Source organism: Phyllobates terribilis, unplaced genomic scaffold, assembly GCF_046119375.1.
Source record: "Phyllobates terribilis strain yellow unplaced genomic scaffold, ASM4611937v1 Scaffold_3__8_contigs__length_932513732, whole genome shotgun sequence".
In the NCBI taxonomy this organism is placed as follows: Eukaryota; Metazoa; Chordata; class Amphibia; order Anura; family Dendrobatidae; genus Phyllobates; species Phyllobates terribilis.
In genome coordinates, this window is record NW_027362763.1 from 925,370,589 (window position 1) to 925,391,991 (window position 21,403).

Genomic DNA, 21,403 nt, shown 5'->3' on the forward strand with positions numbered 1-21,403 from the left:
AAGCAAATACCATGGGACACCCACTCCCCAATAATGGGACTTATGTTTGTAATATGCTGTACTGCATGGCTCTTGTAAGGGGCATTGCAAGTTGCTCCGTCCTAAATTTTGGCAGCTTTTGCTTGCAAGGCATAAGCAAATACTATGGGACACCCACTCCCCAATAATGGGACTTATGTTTGTAATATGCTGTACTGCATGGCTCTTGTAAGGGGCATTGCAAGTTGCTCCGTCCTAATTTTTGGCAGCTTTTGCTGGGAAAGCATAAGCAAATACTATGGGAGACCCACTCCCCAATAATGGGACTTATGTTTGTAATATGCTGTACTGCATGTGACGCGCCCCCTGGGCCGTGTGTACACGTGTGTGGGATACCCGGTGCCAGGTCTCTGGGGTCTGTAGTCTCCGTGGCGGTGACTCGGTCCCGTGGCTCAGGCTGGTCAAACCAGTGGCAGTCTTTCTTAGGTTTTGAGGTTATTTGTCCGACTGCGCCACCCGTGGATTGCGGTCAGGGAGTACCACCGCTGCGAGGCAGACCGCTGAGGCTGGTGTTGTGTGCGCAGCATAGAATGGGATAACTCCCCTCGGGAGGAGTATAGCCTCAGGGCAGTGAGTGTGGATGATGGGGGTGATGGTGCACGAGCGCAGCAGGAACGACTCAGAGTCTTTGCAGTGCAGTTCAGGGTCTTTACTGATGATTATAAGGTAGACCCTCCCGGGAGTACTGGCTAGCATAAGAGGCCTGGTCAGTCTGTGAGCAAGCAGGAGTTCCCCTGGCCAGGTGGAGTTGTAGGCCTCCCCGTCTGTCTGCACTCTTCCTGGCTACCTTGCTGTAAGCGGGTAGAAGTAGCCCACGTCCCTGAGTGTACCGTGTAGTGCTCACCCGTATGGCTGGTGACTTGGGGCCTTCTGTTAGCCTCTGCTCCACGACGGCGGTGCTGGTCCCTTGCTTGTGACTGAGCCTCCGGGCTTCTATGGCCAGAGGACCTGAAATCCCCTGCCGGCTGGTTTCTGCTGCTGGATATATAAGTCCTCACAGCTTCGGACTCCTGTGTCCGGTTTCTATTGTCTTCTGCCAGGGCGAGCTCTGCTCAGCTTCCAGCCCCTGGTCTTTAGCTCCTAGCTCCTACAGAGCTCCTTGCTGTTACTTTCCCTTGCTCTCACTCTGACTCTGACTCTGACTGTTCTCTGACTCACTCAACCCCGCCCCAGATCCAGTTTATAAGGGCAGAATTCTCCCCTCCCAGGACTGGGGCAGGAGGATGTTGCATGTTTAAGGGATCCTGACCAGGAAACCTCCCACTTGCTCTCCGACGTAATATCTCTATTACTGTGGTGACCAGACCCCTGGGGTGCCACACATGGCTCTTGTAAGGGGCATTGCAGTTCCTCATAATTTTTGGAAAGCCTTCCATTCACTGCTTAGGCCAACAGTGCACGGGAGACCCAGTTGCTATAAATCGAAAAAAAGGTTTAGTTAACGCCCTCTGACCTCCATGTCATTTCCAAGGGGCATTGGAGTGGCTCGAAATTTTTGGTAGGCATTGCACTCACTGTATGCCCTATAACTGTGTAGCCGAACCGCTCCTTTTGTTACAGAAACATATCCTACAAGACATATCTGGTTGACTGGCCTGATATTGATGTGAATGGTCCCTGTTCCTCCTGCTCTTTCTCCTTTGCCACCACCTCATCCATCATTTATCACCTGAAGCTTTGTTTTAACGGGAGTCATAGAACTGGGATAGTAGCAGGAAAACATCCAGGAATCCTCGGAGGAGGTAGGATATGCGCCAAAACGCGGACCACCTCAGGCCTAGCCGCTACTACATACATGCGCTTGCATTCCAAGAAAACAAAGCAGATGCTAACTTCTATCATCATCATCATGCTCCTCACCTAGGCACTCTCAACTCCCCTGATGGAGAAGCCAGGGCCCACCGGAGGAGTCTGGTTCTCTGGTGGGCTCGTCCAATGCTGCCCTAAAGCAGGCCAGGCTAAGAAAAGTGTGGGGGAAGGTGACAGGAGAAATCAGGGCGGCTGGGGACCGAGTATGGACACCTGGCCGCCACCTGGCGGCTGGGGACCGAGTATGGATACCTCGCTGCCGAAGCGGCCATGAGGTAGTGGCCAGCTTCGGCCTCCTCCAAACTAAAAGGCCCCATTTCAAGTGAAAGCTAGCAGTATGGTATTGCAGCCTGCGGGTGGGTGGCTGCATATTTTCGCTTGCATTGCAAGGAATGGGGGAGGTACAATTGAACACTGCCCTGGGACAAGGACTTGCACGGGGATAGTTGCAAGTCTGCATCTTCTGATGCGGCAAGGATCCCTTCTGATGGGCACACTTTTAGACAGTGACCTGGGGGTCAGAGATGCTTCCAGGGGTCTTCCCCATGCTGATCCCTTGTCTTTTCAGCACTGTATGCATGTGTCACACAGCACATGGCCAGATAAGGTTGTAAAATGTTAAAATGACATTTCCCGGTGAACGCATTTGTCACGGTTGAAAGCAATACAAAAGTGCAAAAACGCATGAAAAATGCTACTTGTGAACATAGCCCAAGGTGTGGCGGAGTATTTTTGTTTTTGGTTATTTATTTTACCTTATACACAAGTTTTTACCCTGGAAAGGAAATTCCTTAACATATTTCACAGGAAAACCGTTTCAGTTTCGTTTTTGAACGTTTTATTGTGAGCCCCCAAAAGTGGCTTAATACCTCTGACCACGTTGTTGACAGCAGTGACCTGGGGGTCAGAAATGCTTCCAGGGGCGATCCCCATGCTGCCCACATGTCTTTTGAGCACTGTCACTATCGTTTTGGGCACTTTTTAGGCTTTCTACTGACTGCCGGGGGTGCTGGCGCAAAAATGCTCGGGTCTCTCATAGACTAACATTGGGCTCGTTGCTCGGGTCGAGCACCCGAGTATCACGGTAAGCTCGGCCCGAGCTTCGAGCACCCGAGCATTTTAGTGATCGCTCAACACTATCAGTCGTCATCTTGGTGAGGACACGGAAGTCTTGCCCGTTACCAGTCTGGCACCCATGGCTGACTTTATGTTACGCTGCCTTAACCGTGACCCTCGTATTGTCAAAATGTTGGGTGACAGTCATTACTGGTTGATGACACTTTTAGACCCCCTCTACAAGGAGAACTTTCACTCTCTTATTCCTGAGTTGGAGAGGTCTACAAAAATGGGGCAGTACCAGAAGGCCCTTGCTGCAGAACTATTAAAAAAATTCCCATCTGAACACGGTAGCGGCAGAGGTCACAGTTCGCTGCCCAACTAAGGCATACAGGTGAGAGAGACGCAACTCCAATCCAGCAGAGGCAGGGGAACACTGTCAATGTTCTAGGACAGTTTTCTGAGACCTGCCCAGCTTACAGGCCCTGAGGCGCAGGGTACTCTCACAAGGAGTGGAAATTTTCAAAAGATGGTGAGGGAGTACCAGCGCCCTCCGTGATTCCTCTGTGCCTTTTAATTATTGGGTATCCAAGCTGGACACTTGGAATGAACTCACTCTGTATGCCTTGGAGGTCCTGGCCTGCCCTGCCGCTAGCGTGTTATCGGAGCGTGTTTTTAGTGCCGCTGGGGGAATTATAACTGATAAGCGCACTCGCCTGTCAACTGACAATGCTGACAAGCTGACCCTTATCAAAATGAACAAGGGCTGGATTGGGCCAGACTTCTCATCACCACCAAATGACAGCAGAGTAACATAAAGTCAAATCCACTGTGTTATTTCGGGAGGTGTATTCCCATGCATCGCTTCACACCCACACATGGGTATACGCTTCCTCATTTCGGCTGTTTTTTGCTCTTCTCCTTATCCTCAGCCTCCACGATCACTATACCACCAGGGTGACCGTGGTCCATGTTGCCAGCATTGCAAGTTCCTCTGTCCTAATTTTTGGCAGCTTTTGCTTGGAAGGCATAGGCAAAGACTATGGGAGACCCACTCCCCAATAATGGGAATAATGTTTTTAATATGCTGTACTGCATGGCTCTTGTAAGGGACATTGCAAGTTCCCCCTTCCTAATTTTTGGCAGCTTTTGCTTGGAAGGCATAGGCAAAGACTATGGGAGACCCACTCCCCAATAATGGAAATAATGTTTTTAATATGCTGTACTGCATGGCTCTTGTAAGGGGCATTAAAATCGTCTTGTTAAGCTACTGTGACGACCACGTCTCTTCCAAGGGTCGTTAATATTGTCTTTTTATTCCACTGCGACCTCCACCACTCTTCCAAGGGGCATTAAAAGCATCTTGTTAAGCTACTGTGACCTCCACGTCTCTTCCACAGGGCGTTGATATTGTCTTTTTATTCCACTGTAGCCTCCACCACTCTTCCAAGGGGCATTGATATTGTCTTTTTATTCCACTGCGACCTCCACCACTCTTCCAAGGGGCATTAAAACCGTCTTGTTAAGCTACTGTGACCTCCACGTCTCTTCCACGGGGCATTGATATTGTCTTTTTATTCCACTGTAACCTCCACCACTCTTCCAAGGGGCATTAAAACTGTCTTGTTAAACCACTCTGAACTCCACGTCTCTTCCAAGGGGCATTAAAACCATCTTGTTAAGCTACTGTGACCTCCACATCTCTTCCAAGGTGCATTAAAACTGTCTTGTTAAACCACTCTGAACTCCACGTCTCTTCTAAGGGGCATTAAAACCGTCTTGTTAAACCACTCTGAACTCCACAGCTCTTCCAAGGGGCATTGACATGTTGTTTTTAATTACCTCTAACCTCCACGACTCTTGCAACGGGCATTGCATTTCCTCCTAATTTTTGTCAGCTTTTGCTTTTCAATGCATAGGCGAACACTAAGGGAGACCCACTCCCCAATAATGGGTAGAAGGTTTTTAATACGCTGTAATCCACGTCTGTTTCAAGGGGCATTGCAGTGCCTAATAATTTTTGGAAAGCCTTCCATTCCCTGCTTAGGCCAACAGTGTACAGGAGACCCAGTTGCTATAAATGGAAAAAACGGTTTAGTTAAGGCCCTCTGACCTCCATGTCACTTCCAAGGGGCATTGGAGTGCCTCGAAATTTTTGGTAGGCATTGCATTCACTGTATGCCTTATAACTGTGTAGCTGAACCGCTCCTTTTGGTACAGAAACATATCCTACAAGACATGTGTGGTTGGCTGGCCTGATATTGATGTGAATGGTCCCTGTTCCTCCTGCTCTTTCTCCTTTGCCACCACCTCATCCATCATTCATCACCTGAAGCTTTGTTTTAACAGGAGTCATAGAACTGGGATAGTAGCAGGAAAACATCCAGCAATCCTCGAAGGAGGTAAAATATGCGCCAAAACGCTGACCACCTCAGGCTTAGTTGCTACTACATACATGCGCTTGCATTCCAAGGAACAGAAAGCTAAGGAGGTGGATGGCCTCATGATCATGAATAATTTACTCGTTGTGTAGGAGGCCGACCACTGCTGCTGTCTACCTTCTGACCTTTGTGTTGAAGACTGATTGACTCAGGACCCGCAATCCTCTATGTCTGGAGGACGTGTTGCATCCCAGTGTCCAACTGTGTCCCGGCTTCCACAATATTAACCCAGTTTGAAGGCGTCAGTGAGATGGACCATTCCTGGCCACATTCACTTGTCCACGTGTTTGTGGTTAGGCTGTCCTTCCCACTAAATTCACTGGGGAGGGCACAGGTAATGTTTTGGTATGCGCGCTTGTGTATAAGGCGCACCGGGACAAATAGGGGCGGCTGGGGACCGTTTATGGACACCCGGCCACCCCCACGTGGCTGGGGACTGTGTGTGGGCACCTGGCCGCGGGGCGGCTGGGGACTGAGTATGGACACCCGGCCGCCCCCTGGCGGCTGGGGACCAAGCGTGGACACCCGGCCGCCGGGCGGCTGGGGACTGAGTATGAATACCAGGCTACCGACGCAGCCATGACCTGGTGGCCAGATTCCACCTCCACATGCCTAAAAGGCCCAATTTCAAGTGCAAACAAGCTAGCAGTATGGTATTGCAGCCTGGGGGTGGGTGGGTGGCAGGCTGCATACTTGCGCTTGTATTGCAAGTTATGGGGGAGGTACAATTGAACACTGCCCTGGGACAAGGACTTGCACGGGGATAGTTGCAAGTCTGCATCTTCTGATGCGGCAAGGATCACTTCTGATGGGCACACTTTTAGGCAGTGACCTGGGTGTCAGAGATGCTTCCAGGGGTCTTACCCATGCTGTTCCCATGTCTTTTTAGCACTGTATGCATGTGTCACACAGCACATGGCCAGATAAGGTTGTAAAATGTTAAAATGACATTTCCCGGTGAATGCATTTGTCACGGTTGAAAGCAATACAAACGTGCAAAAACGCATAAAAAATGCTACTTGTGAACATAGCCCAAGGTGTGGAGGAGTATTTTGGTTTTGGTTATTTATTTTACCTTATACACAAGTCTTTACCCTGGAAAGGATATTCCTTAACCCCTTTCCGACCTGGTCAGTAATAGTACGCACCAGGTCGGGAAGGCCGGTTCAGCGGGGGCTCCGGCGGTGAGCCCGCACTGAAGCGAGCACATATCAGCTGATTATTGGAATCGCAATCCACCCGCGGCTGTTAACATGTTAAATCTCTGACAGTGGCATTTAACTCGCGCTTCCGGGAGTCCTAAGCCCCGCCCATCAGTGACCCCGTCATGTGATCGCGGGTCACCAATGGGAGGGCATGACAACTCAGGGTCTGCAGCAGACACCTGTGGTTGTCATGTCTCAATTGCTATGAGCGCCACCTAGTGGTCAGCGCTCATAGCAAGTGAGCATTTCTCCTGCATACAAGCGATCTGCTCATCGCTTGTATGCAGTAGAAGCAATCAGACAACTGCTGCTTCTAGTCTCCTCTGGAGACTATAGAAGCAAGCAGAAAGTGTAAAAAAAAAAAGTTTTTAAAAAAATAAAAAAAATAAAAAATATATAAAAGTTTAAGTCACCCCCCTTTCGCCCCATTCAAAATAAAATATATATATATATAAAAAAAACACATGCACATATTTGGTATCGCCGCGTTCAGAATCGCCCGATCTATCAATATAAAAGAAGAATTAATACACTCAGTAAACGGCGTAACGAGAAAAAAATTTTAAACGCCAGAATTACGTTTTTTTGGTCGCTACAACTTTGCAATAAAATGCAATAACGGGCGATCAAAACATCGGATCTACCCCAAAATGGTATCAATAAAAACGTCAGCCCGGCACGCAAAAAATAAGCCCTCACCTGGCCCCAGACCCCGAAAAATGGAGAAGCTAAGGGTCTCGGAAAATGGCGTCATTTTTTTTTGTTTTTTGAGCAAGCTTTGGATTTTTTTTTCACCACTTAAATAAAAAAGAACCTATACATGTTTGGTGTCTATGAACTCGTAATGACCTGGAAAATAATGATGGCAGGTCAGTTTTAGCAATCTGTGAACGTGGTAAAAAGAGGACCCAAAAAACAACTGTGGAATTGCATTTTTTTTGCAGTTTCACTGCACTTGGAATTTTTTTCCCATTTTTCAGCACACGATATGGTAAAACCAGTGATGGTGTTTAAAAGTACAACTCGTCCCGCAAAAAATAAGCCCTCACATGGCCATATTGAACGAAAATTAAAAAAGTTCTGGCTCTGGGAAGAAGGGGAGCAAAAAAGGAAAACACAAAACCAGAAAGACCCATGGTCGTTAAGGGGTTAACATATTTCACAGGAAAGCACTTTCACTTTCGTTTTTGAACGTTTTATTGTGAGCCTGTAAAAGTGGCTTAATACCTCTGACCACGTTGTTGACAGCAGTGACCTGGGGGTCAGAAATGCTTCCAGGGGCGATCCCCATGCTGTCCCCATGTCATTTGAGCACTGTCACTATCGTTTTGGGCACTTTTTAGGCTTTCTACAGACTGCCGGGGGAGCCGCCGCAAAAATGTTCGGGTCTCCCATAGACTAACATTGGGCTCGTTGCTCGGGTCGAGCACCCGAGTATCACAGTGAGCTCGGCCCGAGCTTCGAGCACCCGACCATTTTAGTGCTCGCTCAACACTAGCAGTGACCAAAAAAACAGATCTGGCTATTTAATTTTTTCCTCTTTACAGTATCTAACATACAGATTCATTAATTTAAAATTTTGATGCATCAGACTTTTAAGGACATGGTGATACTAAATATGTGTATTTTTCTTTTTTTAGATACTTTTAATCTCTTTCATGGGGGAAAGGGTGGTGATTCAATTAGAATTTTTTTTTTAAATATTTTTATAACTTTTTTTTATTTGTCTGATTAACATTAAATGTACTGCAATACCACAGTGAAAAATCAGTTTACTATGACGCTCAGAATATGGATGAGCTTCAGAGGAGAATCAAGATGGCAGTGGTAGAAGCCTTCAGGAGAACTCCAGCTGCCATGGTGCCCCACTATCGTGTCAGACACTCTCAACTCACTCATGCACCCACTAGTAACTGGTCCATTTAAATGCCAGAGATTGCCAGTGCCATTTAAATTGTTAAATGTAGCAATTGAAGCTCCACTCCGGCTGCTGCTGTTAGATACAGATATCGGCTATGTCACACAACTGGCATCAACTGTGTGTGGAGGGGGCTCTGGAGCTGACACCAATGCTGACGTACATGTACATCATTTTGTGCATAGGAGTTAACCTTTCTGTGAGCTGGGCATTCCATTTATATAGCTTCCCATAGCTGTTCACACTCTGACTCCGGTCCTGCTCTGATCTTATTCGCATTGAGTTCATTTTTGACACATGGTAAGATTCTACACCTTGTCACGGTAGGATGGCTTTTACACTTTTTTTGATCAAAAACAGTGCTTACTAAGTACCCTATGTTATTTATATAGTATATACTATTAATTTTTACTTACTTATAGTGTTTTTTTTGCTCATTTTGTTTCTATCTTAGATTATACATGAGACTGTTTAAGCTGGAAATCACTTTCTAAGTACAAATATATGACTAAAAGTAGTGTGTATGTTGTTTACTTACACCCCATTCCCCAGCTACACCACAGGGCCAGACTTTATCCTGTAATTTTCAGTTGATATTTTGCTCAAAATTTCACAGAAAGTTGGATCAAAATGACTTAATTTGCCTATGGCCCCCAGGGACAGAGAGGCCTTCTGCCTGACTGTACACAGTTGCTGAAAGGCTGGTGATTGGGAGCAGGAGCGCACCATTAGCAGCTGGCAATATCTAAAATGGAACAGCGTTGACAGGGTTACTAGCAGCAGGGATTTTTCTCATTTTGTTTCTATCTTAGGTTTTGTCTGTTTAATGGCCAGTGTGAACATGTTCCTATATGTTGCATACACACCAACTTATATCCTGCAATTTTTTTTTGCATTTTTTTTCTTTGATTTTGCTTCATGATCTCATATGTCTGATCAATAAGTATGATGGAAAACACAAAGCCTCTTTAAGTACAATTTCATGACTAAGCAGCCTTCTTCCTTTTCAATGGTAGGTGTTTAACATCATGGCTTGTGAGAATGCTGCCGAAATCTGAAATTTAAATCTGTCTTTGTAGCTACAGTGACTTTCTACTTAGCTATACTTTTGCCATCCAGAGAAACTTTCTTTAATTTTAGACCCAAAATAGATCCAAATTACAATATTTTTTTTTAGAATTTCTATAGAATTACATACTTGAGTAAAACGTTATCTGATGGGAAAACAGAACCTTGAATAATTGCAAAGACAAACATGATGATAGGATTACAATAAAAAAAACAAGGAAGACCTAACAGTTTCGGTTTTCTGATGTCTGTTGGCCTAAAGGTGTACTTACTGTATTATGTAGAAATGATAAAACATATGAACAGGGTAATCAAATATAACAGATTTGAAAAGTTAAGAAATTATCAATTTTCAGTTTCTCTATGATGCCTTTAACTCACCTCTGTTGATTGATCTGCCACTTTAGAACGTGAGCATACCACTAAATTGACACTACCTGAGGACAGTGTGTCTGCTGTGTTATCTCCATCAGCAGCTGAAAGGCCAGACAAAACTAATGCACTTGAAAATCCTTTCTTTCCAAACAGAAGGCTCAATGTAGAATTGGTAGATAATGTTTGGCTGGACTGATGAAATCCTCTTGTGTGCTCATGAATATTGTTTGCCGCTGAAGTAGGAGAAATACCAGTAGGATAATGGGAGCGAGTAGAATTTAAGCAGTGATGGCTTGAAGATAATCTCTTGACGTCTTTATATTTGTCTGTACAAGTATTATGACATTTTTCCATATTTGGTCCAGTGGGGCTTGACACAGCATGTATTTGATTTAATGAGGAATGTGTATAAGCTGATTGACTCCTATATTTTCTTTTTTCTGAAAAATATTGAACATAAAGAATTCAATGTTTCATTAATATTTTAGGAAGATAAGGTTACCTAACAGACCGGACATTCAGCGTCTCCCACTCACAAACCACCTTCTCATCTCACCCCCTATCTGTTGGTCTTCCCCAAGGCTCAGTTCTAGGCTCCCTGCTCTTCTCCATCTACTCCTTTGGCCTGGGACAGCTCATATAGTCTTACGGCTTTCTGTATCACCTCTATGCTGACGACACACTGATCTACCTCTCTGGACCTGATATCACCTCCTTACTAACCAGAATCCCACATTGTCTGTCCAATATTTCATCTCTCTTCTATGTTAGATTTCTAAAACTTAACATGGATAAAACTGAATTCATCATCTTTCCACCATCTCATTCAACTCCCCCAACTGACCTATTTTCCATCAAAGTCAATGGCTGCCCACTCTCCCCAGTCCCACAAGCTCGCTGCCTTGGTGTAACCCTTGATTCTGATTTCTCCTTCAAGCCTCATATCTAAGCCCTTTCCACTTCCTGCCGATTCCAACTCAAAAACATTTTCCGGATCCACGCATTCCTCAACCATAAAACACTAGTGCATGCCCTCATCATCTTCCGCCTTGACTACTGCACCCTCCTGCTCTGTGGCCTACCTTCTAACACTCTTGCACCCCTCCAATCTATCCTAAACACTGCTGTCCAACTAATCCACCTGTCACCCCACTATTCCCCAGCCTCTCCCCTCTGCCAATCTCTGCACTGGCTCCCCTTTGCCCAGACACTCCAGTTCAAGACCCTAACTTTGGCATATAAAGCCATCCACAACCTGTCTCTTCCATACATCTGTGATGTAGTCTCCCGATACTTACCTGCACGCAACCTCCGATCCTCACAAGATCTCCTTCTTTACTCCCCTCTTCTCTCCTCTTCCCACAATCGCATACAAGAGTTCTCCTGTGCATCTCCCCTACTCTGGAACTCTCTAACCCAACACATCAGACTCTCGCCTACTGTGGAAACCTTCAAAAGGAACTTGAAGACCTACCTCTTCTGACAAGCCTACAGCCTGCAGTAACTCCACCATACCACTGCACGACCAGCTCTACCCTCACCTACTGTATCCTTACCCATCCCTTGTAGATTTTGAGCCCTCATGGGCAGGGTCCTCTCTCCCCCTGTACCAGTCAGTGACTCCTTCTTGTTCAAATTATTGTACTAATTGTTTGCTATGTATACCCCTTTTTCACATGTAAATACATGGCGCTATAATAATAAATAATAATAAGGTTAAAGAAGCCAATTATACCTAGACACATGGTGCTACATACAGATCTTGCTCTACTGAAGAAAAAGGTATATGTTGAAAGTGTTGTCTAATCTTAGACATTAATGCCACTAATGTACAGTTGGTCCTACATCTGTGCCGATAACGTGTCGCTCTGTAATTTATCAAGCTCTCATAATCACCTCTGGATTGTTAAGAGTGTGTGCTGGGGCCCTGGGAGATAGGTGTGAGTCTTAGATGGGGTAACCCTTTCAAGTGTAAAGGAGCTAAGTACCCTATTCATTTTTGTAACTGTTTTTTGTCAAGTTTTGGGTACCTTTTCTTTTTGTTTGCACCAAATTCATCTTTCCTTTTGTGCATTTTTTGAAGTTTATTTTATATGTGTTTGCTTGGTTTTTTTGTTTGTCATTGTGTGCAAAGTTTTTTGGTTTCCAAATGTTTTTGTCTGCTTCACCATTTGCCACTTTTCAAAATTGTGCTCTCAAATGTATCCCAGTTATTTTATGTACACCTGAAATTTTTGAGCAATTTTTGGGACAGTTTGCAAAACATGCAATCTTTTGGTCTAAAAAAGAGCAAAAATAGTTGAAGACATAAAAAAGTCTATTTTTTACTTTGTGCAAAATTCATGAACTGTGTGCACCATTTTGAGGAGTTTAACCAAAAAGGTCAGAAAGTGCCACAAGTCAAGAAAAGAAAAGGGACTTAAAAAACATACATGATAAATTGGGCCCTATGTGTCTAAGCAATTTGGTACAGAGGCTGCTTGCTGAAGAAAACTGCAGGCAAGTGTAGCCATTTCTGCAGTTAATGGGAATCTTTCAGGTAATTTTTTTGTACCCTTCTAATAGTATCCTGAAATAGGGCTTGGACAGTCATTTCAGGATAAGCAACTGTTATTTTTGTACATTACCCTGTTGTCTTGCTGTAAGCCCCTGAAAATTTATTGTCACATACCAGCAAGTCAACCAAATGTTAATGTCAAATAAATATTTACCCCTTCTCCCACCCATAATCCCACCCACCCCTCTGCCTGTGTTAGTGATCCAGTCAGACTGTCGTATGCCCGAGGATCGCATCACAATCCTCGGACTGGCCATCTGCTCTCCTGACCTGAACATGATAGCAGCATAGAAATACATGCGGTCACACTCAGATCAAGAGAGCCAACGGCCAGCCTGAGGATTGAAATGTGATCCTCGGGCGAGTAATATGCCAGTCGCATGTAAATGGCAAATAAATATTCACCCCTTCCCCTGCCCATAATCCCGCCCACCCCCCTGCGCCGGCATCACTCATTCAGTCAGACTGTCATATTACTCATCTGGGAATTGGATAGCAATCCTTAGACTGCCCATCTGTTCTCCTGACCTGAGTGTGACAGCATGTATTTCTATGCAGCTCTCACACCCAGGTCATGAGAGCAGGCGGCAAGTACGAGGATGGCGATGCGATCCTCGGGCATATGGCAGTCTGACTGAATCACTACGTTTCAGCCCCTCACGGACTTTTGCCAACTGTGGATAACAAGACAACTTTCAGGCATACAATGGGTACGGAAAGTATTCAGACCCCTTTAAATTTTTCACTCTGTTTCATTGCAGCCATTTGGTAAATTCTAAAAAGTTCATTTTTTTCTCATTAATGTATACTCTGCACCCCATCTTGACTGAAAAAAACAGAAATGTAGAAATTTTTGCAAATTTATTAAAAAAGAAAAACTGAAATATCACATGGTCATAAGTATTCAGACCCTTTGCTCAGGCACACCTATTTAAGTCACATGCTGTCCATTTCCTTGTGATCCTCCTTGAGATGGTTCTACTCCTTCACTGGAGTCCAGCTGTGTTTAATTAAACTGATAGGATTTGATTTGGAAAGACACACACCTGTCTATATAAGACCTCTCAGCTCACAGTGCATGTCAGACCAAATGAGAATCATGAGCTCAAAAGGAACTGCCCAAGTAGCTCAGAGACAGAATTGTGGCAAGGCACAGATCTGGCCAAGGTTACAAAAGAATTTCTGGAGTACTCAAGGTTCCTAAGAGCACAGTGGCCTCCATAATCCTTAAATGGAAGAAGTCTTCCTAGACCTGGCCGTCCAGATAAACTGAGCAATCGTGGGAGAAGAGCCTTGGTGAGAGAGGTAAAGAAGAACCCCAAGGTCACTGTGGCTGAGCTCCAGAGATGCAGTAGGGAGATGGGAGAAAGTTCCACAAAGTCAACTATCACTGCAGCCCTCCATCAGTTGGACCTTTATGGCAGAGTGGCCCGATGGAATCCTCTCCTCAGTGCAAGACATATGAAAGCCCACATAGAGTTTGCTCAAAAACACATTAAGGACTCCCAGACTATGATAAATAAGATTCTCTGGTCTGATGAGACGAAGATAGAACTTTTTGGTGATAATTCTAAGCGGTATGTGTGGAGAAAACCAGGCACTGCTCGTCACCTGCCCAATACAATTCCAACAGTGAAACATGGTGGTGGCAGCATCATGCTATGGGGGTGTTTTTCAGCTGCAGGGACAGGACGACTGGTTGCAATTGAAGGAAACATGAATGCAGCCAAGTACAGAGATATCCGGGATGAAAACCTCTTCCAAAGTGCTCTGGACCTCATACTTGGCCAAATGTTCACCTTCCAACAAGACAATGATCCTACGCACACAGCTAAAATAACAAAAGGAGTGGCTTCAGAACAACTCTGTGACCATTCTTGACTGGCCCAGCTAGAGCCCTGACCTAAACCCAATTGAGCATCTCTGGAGAGACCTGAAAATGGCTGTCCACCAACGCTCACCATCCAACCTGATGGAACTGGAGAGGACCTGCAAGGAAGAATGGAAGAGGATCCCCAAATCCAGGTGTGAAAAACTTGTTGCATCATTCACAAGAAGACTCATGGCTGTACTAGCCCAAAAGGGTGCTTCTACTCAATACTGAGCAAAGGGTCTGAATACTTATGACCATGTGATATTTCAGGTTTTCTTTTTTAATAAATTTGCAAAAATTTCTACATTTCTGTTTTTTTTCAGTCAAGATGGGAAAAAAATGAACTTTTTAGAATTTACCAAATGGCTGCAATGAAACAAAGAGTGAAAATTTTAAAAGGGTCTGAATGCTTTCAGTACCCACTGTATATAGGGAAACTCAAGGAAATGACATCACAAAAAAATAAAAATAAAAATTTACAATAAAACACTTCAAACAAAATCAATAAAACAAAATATATATAAAAATAACATTTTCCCATGCGGATAATATCGTTGTAATTAAATATTATATTCAGGTAGATCTAATAATTCCTCCATAAACTTTATCCTGCCTATAATATATGCCCCTGAATTAATTCATCCTCAATTCTCGGTATATAAATGAACATGTAAATTTTCTCATATACATACAGCATTATAAATATTATTATTTATTTTTATTTTTATTTTTACAAAAAATGTTTAGTTTATATTTTTTATTCATTTCTCTAATGCTCATTAAATTACCCCTTATAAATACCAAAATCTCATATACAAACAAAAAGTGCCGCTAATTATATTGGTGTCTACCCTATACAAAATAGGTTCACCCCTCTATATGTCACTTTATCAAAAGAAGCTAGGTGTGCTATGTACATATGTAATCATTATCAAGAAGATATAGGGTGATCATCAATAATTAATATAACATCATATTATATTATTAAATATCTCAACACTATATGTTACTGCCCCTTTACATTGTGACACTTCTCACACTATACAAAATTGCCACCTACTGGTTGTTATTTTCTGGACTATAAGACGCACTTTTTTCCTCCAAAATTTTGGAGGAAAATGGGGGGTGCGTCTAATAGTCCGAATCTTGGGGGGGGGTGTATATATATGTGGGGTGTGGGGGGAGCGGTAGCAGTGGAGGAGCGGGGCACAGGAGGCAGCAGCCACCCGCTGCAGCCTACACTGTCCCCGCTGCTAAAGAAAATGAATATTCACTGCTCCCCACGCCCATGGGGCGTGAGGAGCACTGAATATTCATGCTCCTTAATAGCCGCACACAGTGTAGCTGCAGCGCGGCTCTTGCTGCTGCCGGAATCGCCTGTGCCAGCTGTTAAAGGGCATGAATATTCAACCTCTCTCCACACCCATGTGAGTGGAGAGGGATGAATATTTATGCCCTTTAATAAGCGGGCACACGCGAAAGCCAGGCAGCAGCAGGAGCCGCAGCGCGGCTACACTGTGTGCCAGCTATGAAGGAGCATGACGTCACTGCTCCCCGCGCACACAGTCCCGGCGTGGGGGGCAGTGACTTCCGACATCTGATCTCTTCTTGTGAGCCTCGCATGTTAGTGACGTCATGCGCGGCTCACATGGAGAGATCAGTGCGGGCAGACAGGACGCAGCGCTGAAGGATAGAAGAAAGGTGAGTAGGAGTGTTTATTTTTTTTTTATGTGCAGCCTGATGGGGATTAGGGGGACCATGCATACTAGGATAAGGATGAGGGGGCCATACATACCAGGATAAGGATGACCGGTGCCATGCATACCAGGATAGTGATTAGGGGTGCCATGCATACCAGGATAGGGATTAAGCGTGCCATGCATACCAGTTATATTGACCAGCTCTATTAATTGGTATTTTAGCTGTGCCACAGAATGATTTTTCTCTTTAAAATGCAATGGTAAAGGTAGTGTAATGTCACAACATCTGATCGTAGATTTGTGCTTATTAATACGTGTGCCAACAGCCTGTGTAGTTTCACCTACATATGTGTTACAAATTCAGGGAGGTGTATGGAATTCCAGCACATTTTGAAAAGCTTCCCTCAAAATGTGCCAGTGTTTTTTTATAATCTGATCCACTTTGATATTCATAGGATGATGTTCTCTCACAAAGGGTATATGTAGCATATTGCTAACTGATTCAACCCTTTCTACCTGTATATCTTTCTCCGCCTGATCTAAAATATGTGTAGGGTAACCACGGGAATAGAAATTACTCTTCATTTCACTTATGCATTCTCTACAGGTAAGGGGGTCAGTAAATATTCTTTTAATCCTCAAAAACTGTGATCTGGGAATTGTCCTTTTCAAGGAATATGAATGTGCACTTTTAAAATGTAGAAGGCTATTCCTATCTGTACTCTTCTTGTATAGGTCCACTTCAAAACGTCCAATGTCATTTTTAATGACCATTGGGTCCAAGAAATTCATGTTTTCAGTACTGCATGATATTGTAAACTTTAATTCTGTCCAGACATTATTCAAACACTTGTAAAATTCCATTAGTGCCTCATGTGACCCCTCCCATACGCAAAAAATGTCATCTATAAATCTCAGCCAAATTTTGCCATGTGCTTGAAGTAGATTGTGACAGTAAACAAATTGTTCCTCAAAGAATGTCATGTATATATTTGCATATGGGGGGGCCATATTAGCACCCATCGCCGATCCCCTCTTTTGTTTGTAATAAACGTCCTGGAATAAAAAGTAGTTTTCATATAAGACGATTTTCAACAAATCAAATACAAAATCCCTCTGTGTTTCAGGGAATCCATGTTCCACAAACAGCCATCTCACTGCATTTAATAATTTTTGGTGTTCAATGGAAGTGTAAAGGCTTGTTACATCAATAGTGGCGATAAAGGTATTTACAGATATATTATCAATATTTTTAATTTTATGTAAAAAATCACCAGTATCGAGTAAGAAGGACTTGCTTTTATTGGTAAAAGGGTTACAATTCGTTCCAAAACAATTGATAGGGGGCTCAAAACCGATTCAGTTGAGGCCACTATAGACCTGCAGGGGGAGTTGATCAAAGTTTTATGGACTTTGGGTAACGCATAGATCACAGGGGTGATCGGACCATTTTATCAAATATTCCACTAATTTACCCCTGGATCTATGCTTATCCACCACATTTTTAATTTTTGTCTGAATTTCTTGAAGTGGATTGCATTTTCGTTTTTTGCTCCCCTTGTTCCAAGAGCCATAGCGTTTTTATTTTTTGGTTAATATGGCCGTGTGAGGGGTTATTTTTTGCGGGACGAGTTGTACTTTTGAACGACATTACTGGTTTTACCATATCATGTACAGGAAAACGGGAAAAAGATTCCAAGTGCGGTGAAATTGCAAAAAAAGTGCAATACCACAGATGTTTGTTTTTTTCGTAGATATCAAACATGTACAGGTTCTTTTTTATTTTAGTGGTGACAAAAGAATCCAAAGTTTGCTAAAAAAAAAAAATTACCCCATTTTCCGAGACCCGTAGCGTCTCTATTTTTCGGGATCTGGGGCTGGGTGAGGGCCTATTGTTTGCGTGCCGGGCTGACGTTTTTATTGATACCATTTTGGGGTAGATCCGATGTTTTGGTCGCCCGTTATTGCATTTTATTGCAATGTTGCTGTGACCAAAAAACGTAATTCTGGCGTTTAGAATTTTTTTCTCGTTACGCCGTTTACCGTTCGGATTAATTCTCTTTTTATATTGATAGATCGGGCGATTCAGAATGCAGCTATACCAAATATGTGTATGTGTTGTTGTTTTTTTTATTATTTTATTTTGAATGGGGCGAAAGGAGGGTGATTTAAACTTTTATATTTTTTAATTTTTTTTAATATTTTTAAAAACATTTTTTTTACAGTTTTTGCTTGCTTCTATAGTCTCCATAGGAGACTAGAAGCAGCAACTGTCCGATCGCCTCTGCTACATCGAGGTGATGAGCAGATCACCTCTATGTAGCAGAAATGCTCCTCTGCTATGAGCGCCGACCACTAGGTGGCGCTCATAGCGATCATTACATGATAACCACTGGGGTCTGCTGCAGACCCATGGTTGTCATGCCCACCCATCAGTGACCCGCGATCACGTGACGGGGTCACCGATGAGCGGGGTAAGTGACGTGCTTCCGGCGCGGCACTGTTAAATGCCGCTGTCAGAGATTGACAGCAGCATCTAACTGGTTACCAGCCGCGGGTGGATCATGATTCCACCTGCGCCTGTTGCGGGCACATGTCAGCTGTAATAATCAGCTGACATGTGCTCGGTTCAGTGCGGGCTCACCGCCGGAGCCCTCACTGAACCGGGGGTGACGCCCCATGCTTTAAAGGGGTTAAATAATCGTTACTATCATCAATAGGTATTTCTGACACAAATGGTGGTACACTAGAAAAATGCGATTTTAATCTAATATTCCTATAAAAATGATTTAAATCAATATCCAGTTGAAAACAATTTAAATCAGTCATAATCCCAAAGGATAGACCCTTTTGCAGGGTCTGCATCTGGATTGGTGATATAGTTTTGGATGAAATATTTATGACTAATGAGTCCTCAGTACCTGAGACCTGGTAATCATCGATTAAGTTGTTTTTCCTATGGTGCCGGTCCCCGCTCCTCGTCTTCTTGTGGGCTGACGTCCTCTCCCCCTCCGAGAAAAAGGACACTGCTGATTCCAGGAGCCTGATATATCGCTGCCAGAGTCTGAGAAATAGTAGCCACCCCGAGAATGTGATTTATACATCCTTTCAGAGCCAGGTCTCGGGTCACGCCATCTGTAAACTCTATTCATCAAATAGTCCTCATACCCCTGGTGAACTTTTGTCGCTTTCTTTCTTGCAGGTCACTTCAGAAACTTTCAATAATGGTGTTAGTAGCATCCTTTAGAGCACTCAGTTCATTGGATTTCATAAAAGAGTTAAGTTGTAATTCAACACTCTGTATTTCAACTTTCAGCTCCATAATAGCTGAATCAAGTGGTATTGTTACTCTCCTATATGTGGAATAAATGAACTGATTTCATACACTTGAGTGCCGGGACCCGTCTTTTCTATTTGAGATTTATTTTCCACGTGCACCACCAAGGACTGCAGAGTACCGACTATACTACTTAGAGTGGAGAATATTACTTTGTCATTAACATACGTTTGACTATCCGGCACGCAACAATAAATTTTCAGGGGCTTACAGCAAGACAACAGGGTAACGTACAAAAATGAAAGTTACATATCCTAAAAAGGCTTTCCAAGCCCTATTTCAGGATACTATTAGTTGGGTACACAAAAATCTGAAAGATTTCATTTAAGCAAAGTAAACCACTCTTTTATGGCTTTACATTGGGCTACCATTCACAGTAAATCATGTATTCACTCACCACCTTTAGTTACAAGAAGAAAAAAGACAAACTTCACCATAGCAGTCTTTGCAACCCTATCCTTTAATTCAAGTTGAGCTTTTTAAACTTTTGGGTTTTATATATGGGTATATTTATTATATGCACATGTACACTTGGAATTGTGCGGAATTATTAGGCAAACTAGTGTATTTTGACCATTTCATAATTTTTCTGCAGATTTTTCAACTCCAAACTGTAGGCAGTTTGTTTTCCTCGGACAAAATAGGCCGAAAAAGAGATTTAACTTACTCTGAAAAGTCAAAATATGTTACAAGTCTTACAGAGGAATTCAGCACTCTTGAAATCACTAAGATATTGGTGCGTGATCACAGGACCATCAAAAGTTTATTTGCAGATTGATAACAGGGTCACAAAAATGTGTTGAGAAAAAACCGCACATTAAATCGCACCTATCATCAGGATTGCACTTAGTAAACTACACACACTGTCAGGTGGGCGACGTTAAGCTGAGTAAAATGATACCTTTTTTTGATGAAATCCATACAGTGGTTCTTTTGTAATCTTTATTTTCATTTCTGCCATAATGATATGCTTGGGCTTCGGGGCGGCCTTTAGGGAGAGGCTGTAACTGGTGCTCTCATTATGTATGCCTATCTCTGGCTTCTGACAGCTCACTGTGCTTTCAGTGACCTGCCTACTATTTTAAATACTGCCTTTGTAATTTCTGTGGCAAAGTGAAATTTACATTCCCCAAAATGGCTGCCGCTGCTTTCGGTTGCCGAGAGATGTGACTGCGCACGCAAGGGCGCCATTTTGCTACAGGAAAAAGAAATTTTCCTGCAGCAATATGGCGCCGTGCATGTGCAGTAGCATCTCTCGGCAACCGGCGGCCGCCATTAAAATGGAACCACTGGACGGATTTAATCAACAAAAGTATCATTTCACTCAGTATAACGGCGCCCACCTGACAGTGTATGTGGTTTACGAAGCACAATCCTGCTGACAGGTGCGCTTTAACTGCCAAAGATTTGATAAGAATCAAACGTGAAGTGACCAGGAAGCCATTATTGTCCAGTGCTATAATATTTCAGAACTGCAACCTCCCTGGAGTGTCCAGATGTACAAGGTCTTTAGTGCTCAGAGACATGGTCAAGGTAAAGGAAGCTGAAACCCAACCACCACTGAACAAGACACAGAAGTAGAAACGCCAAGACTGGGCCAAGAAATATCTGAAGACAGATTTTTTAAAGTTTATATGGACTGTTGAGATGAAAATTACTCTTGACGGACCAGATTGATGCGTCTGTGGCTGGATCAGTAATGGGCACAGACCTCCACAGTCGCCAGCAAGAATAAGCGCTTTCAACCCCTACCACATTAAAGAACAGCCATGATGTAGAGTTAGAGACCTTGATTTCAGTGATGTATCACTTACTGGGCTGCTTTCTGCTGTTTTAATAAAATCACTGTTTTATCTGCAGCAGACCTAGCAGTTCTCTGAATGCTAAGCTCTGTATAACCCCGCCCACACCACTGATTGGTTGCTTTCTGTGTACACTGAACATAGGCAGAAGGCTGCCCATCAGTGGTGCTAGTGGGGTTATATAGAGCTCTTTTACATGGAGGACTACATGCAGGGCCGGCAT

At 43.7% G+C, this 21,403-nt stretch overlaps 1 protein-coding gene across 1 annotated transcript in view; it reads right to left on the bottom strand.

Moving 5' to 3' along the window:
* LOC141257813 (pecanex-like protein 2) overlaps positions 1–21,403 on the bottom strand; it is a 1,433,759-nt gene that overhangs the window by 36,922 nt on the left and 1,375,434 nt on the right. Inside the window, exon 32 of the mRNA XM_073672817.1 lies at positions 9,918–10,351. Coding sequence (XP_073528918.1) covers positions 9,918–10,351 — 434 coding nt within the window. The remainder of the gene's footprint in view (positions 1–9,917; positions 10,352–21,403) is intronic.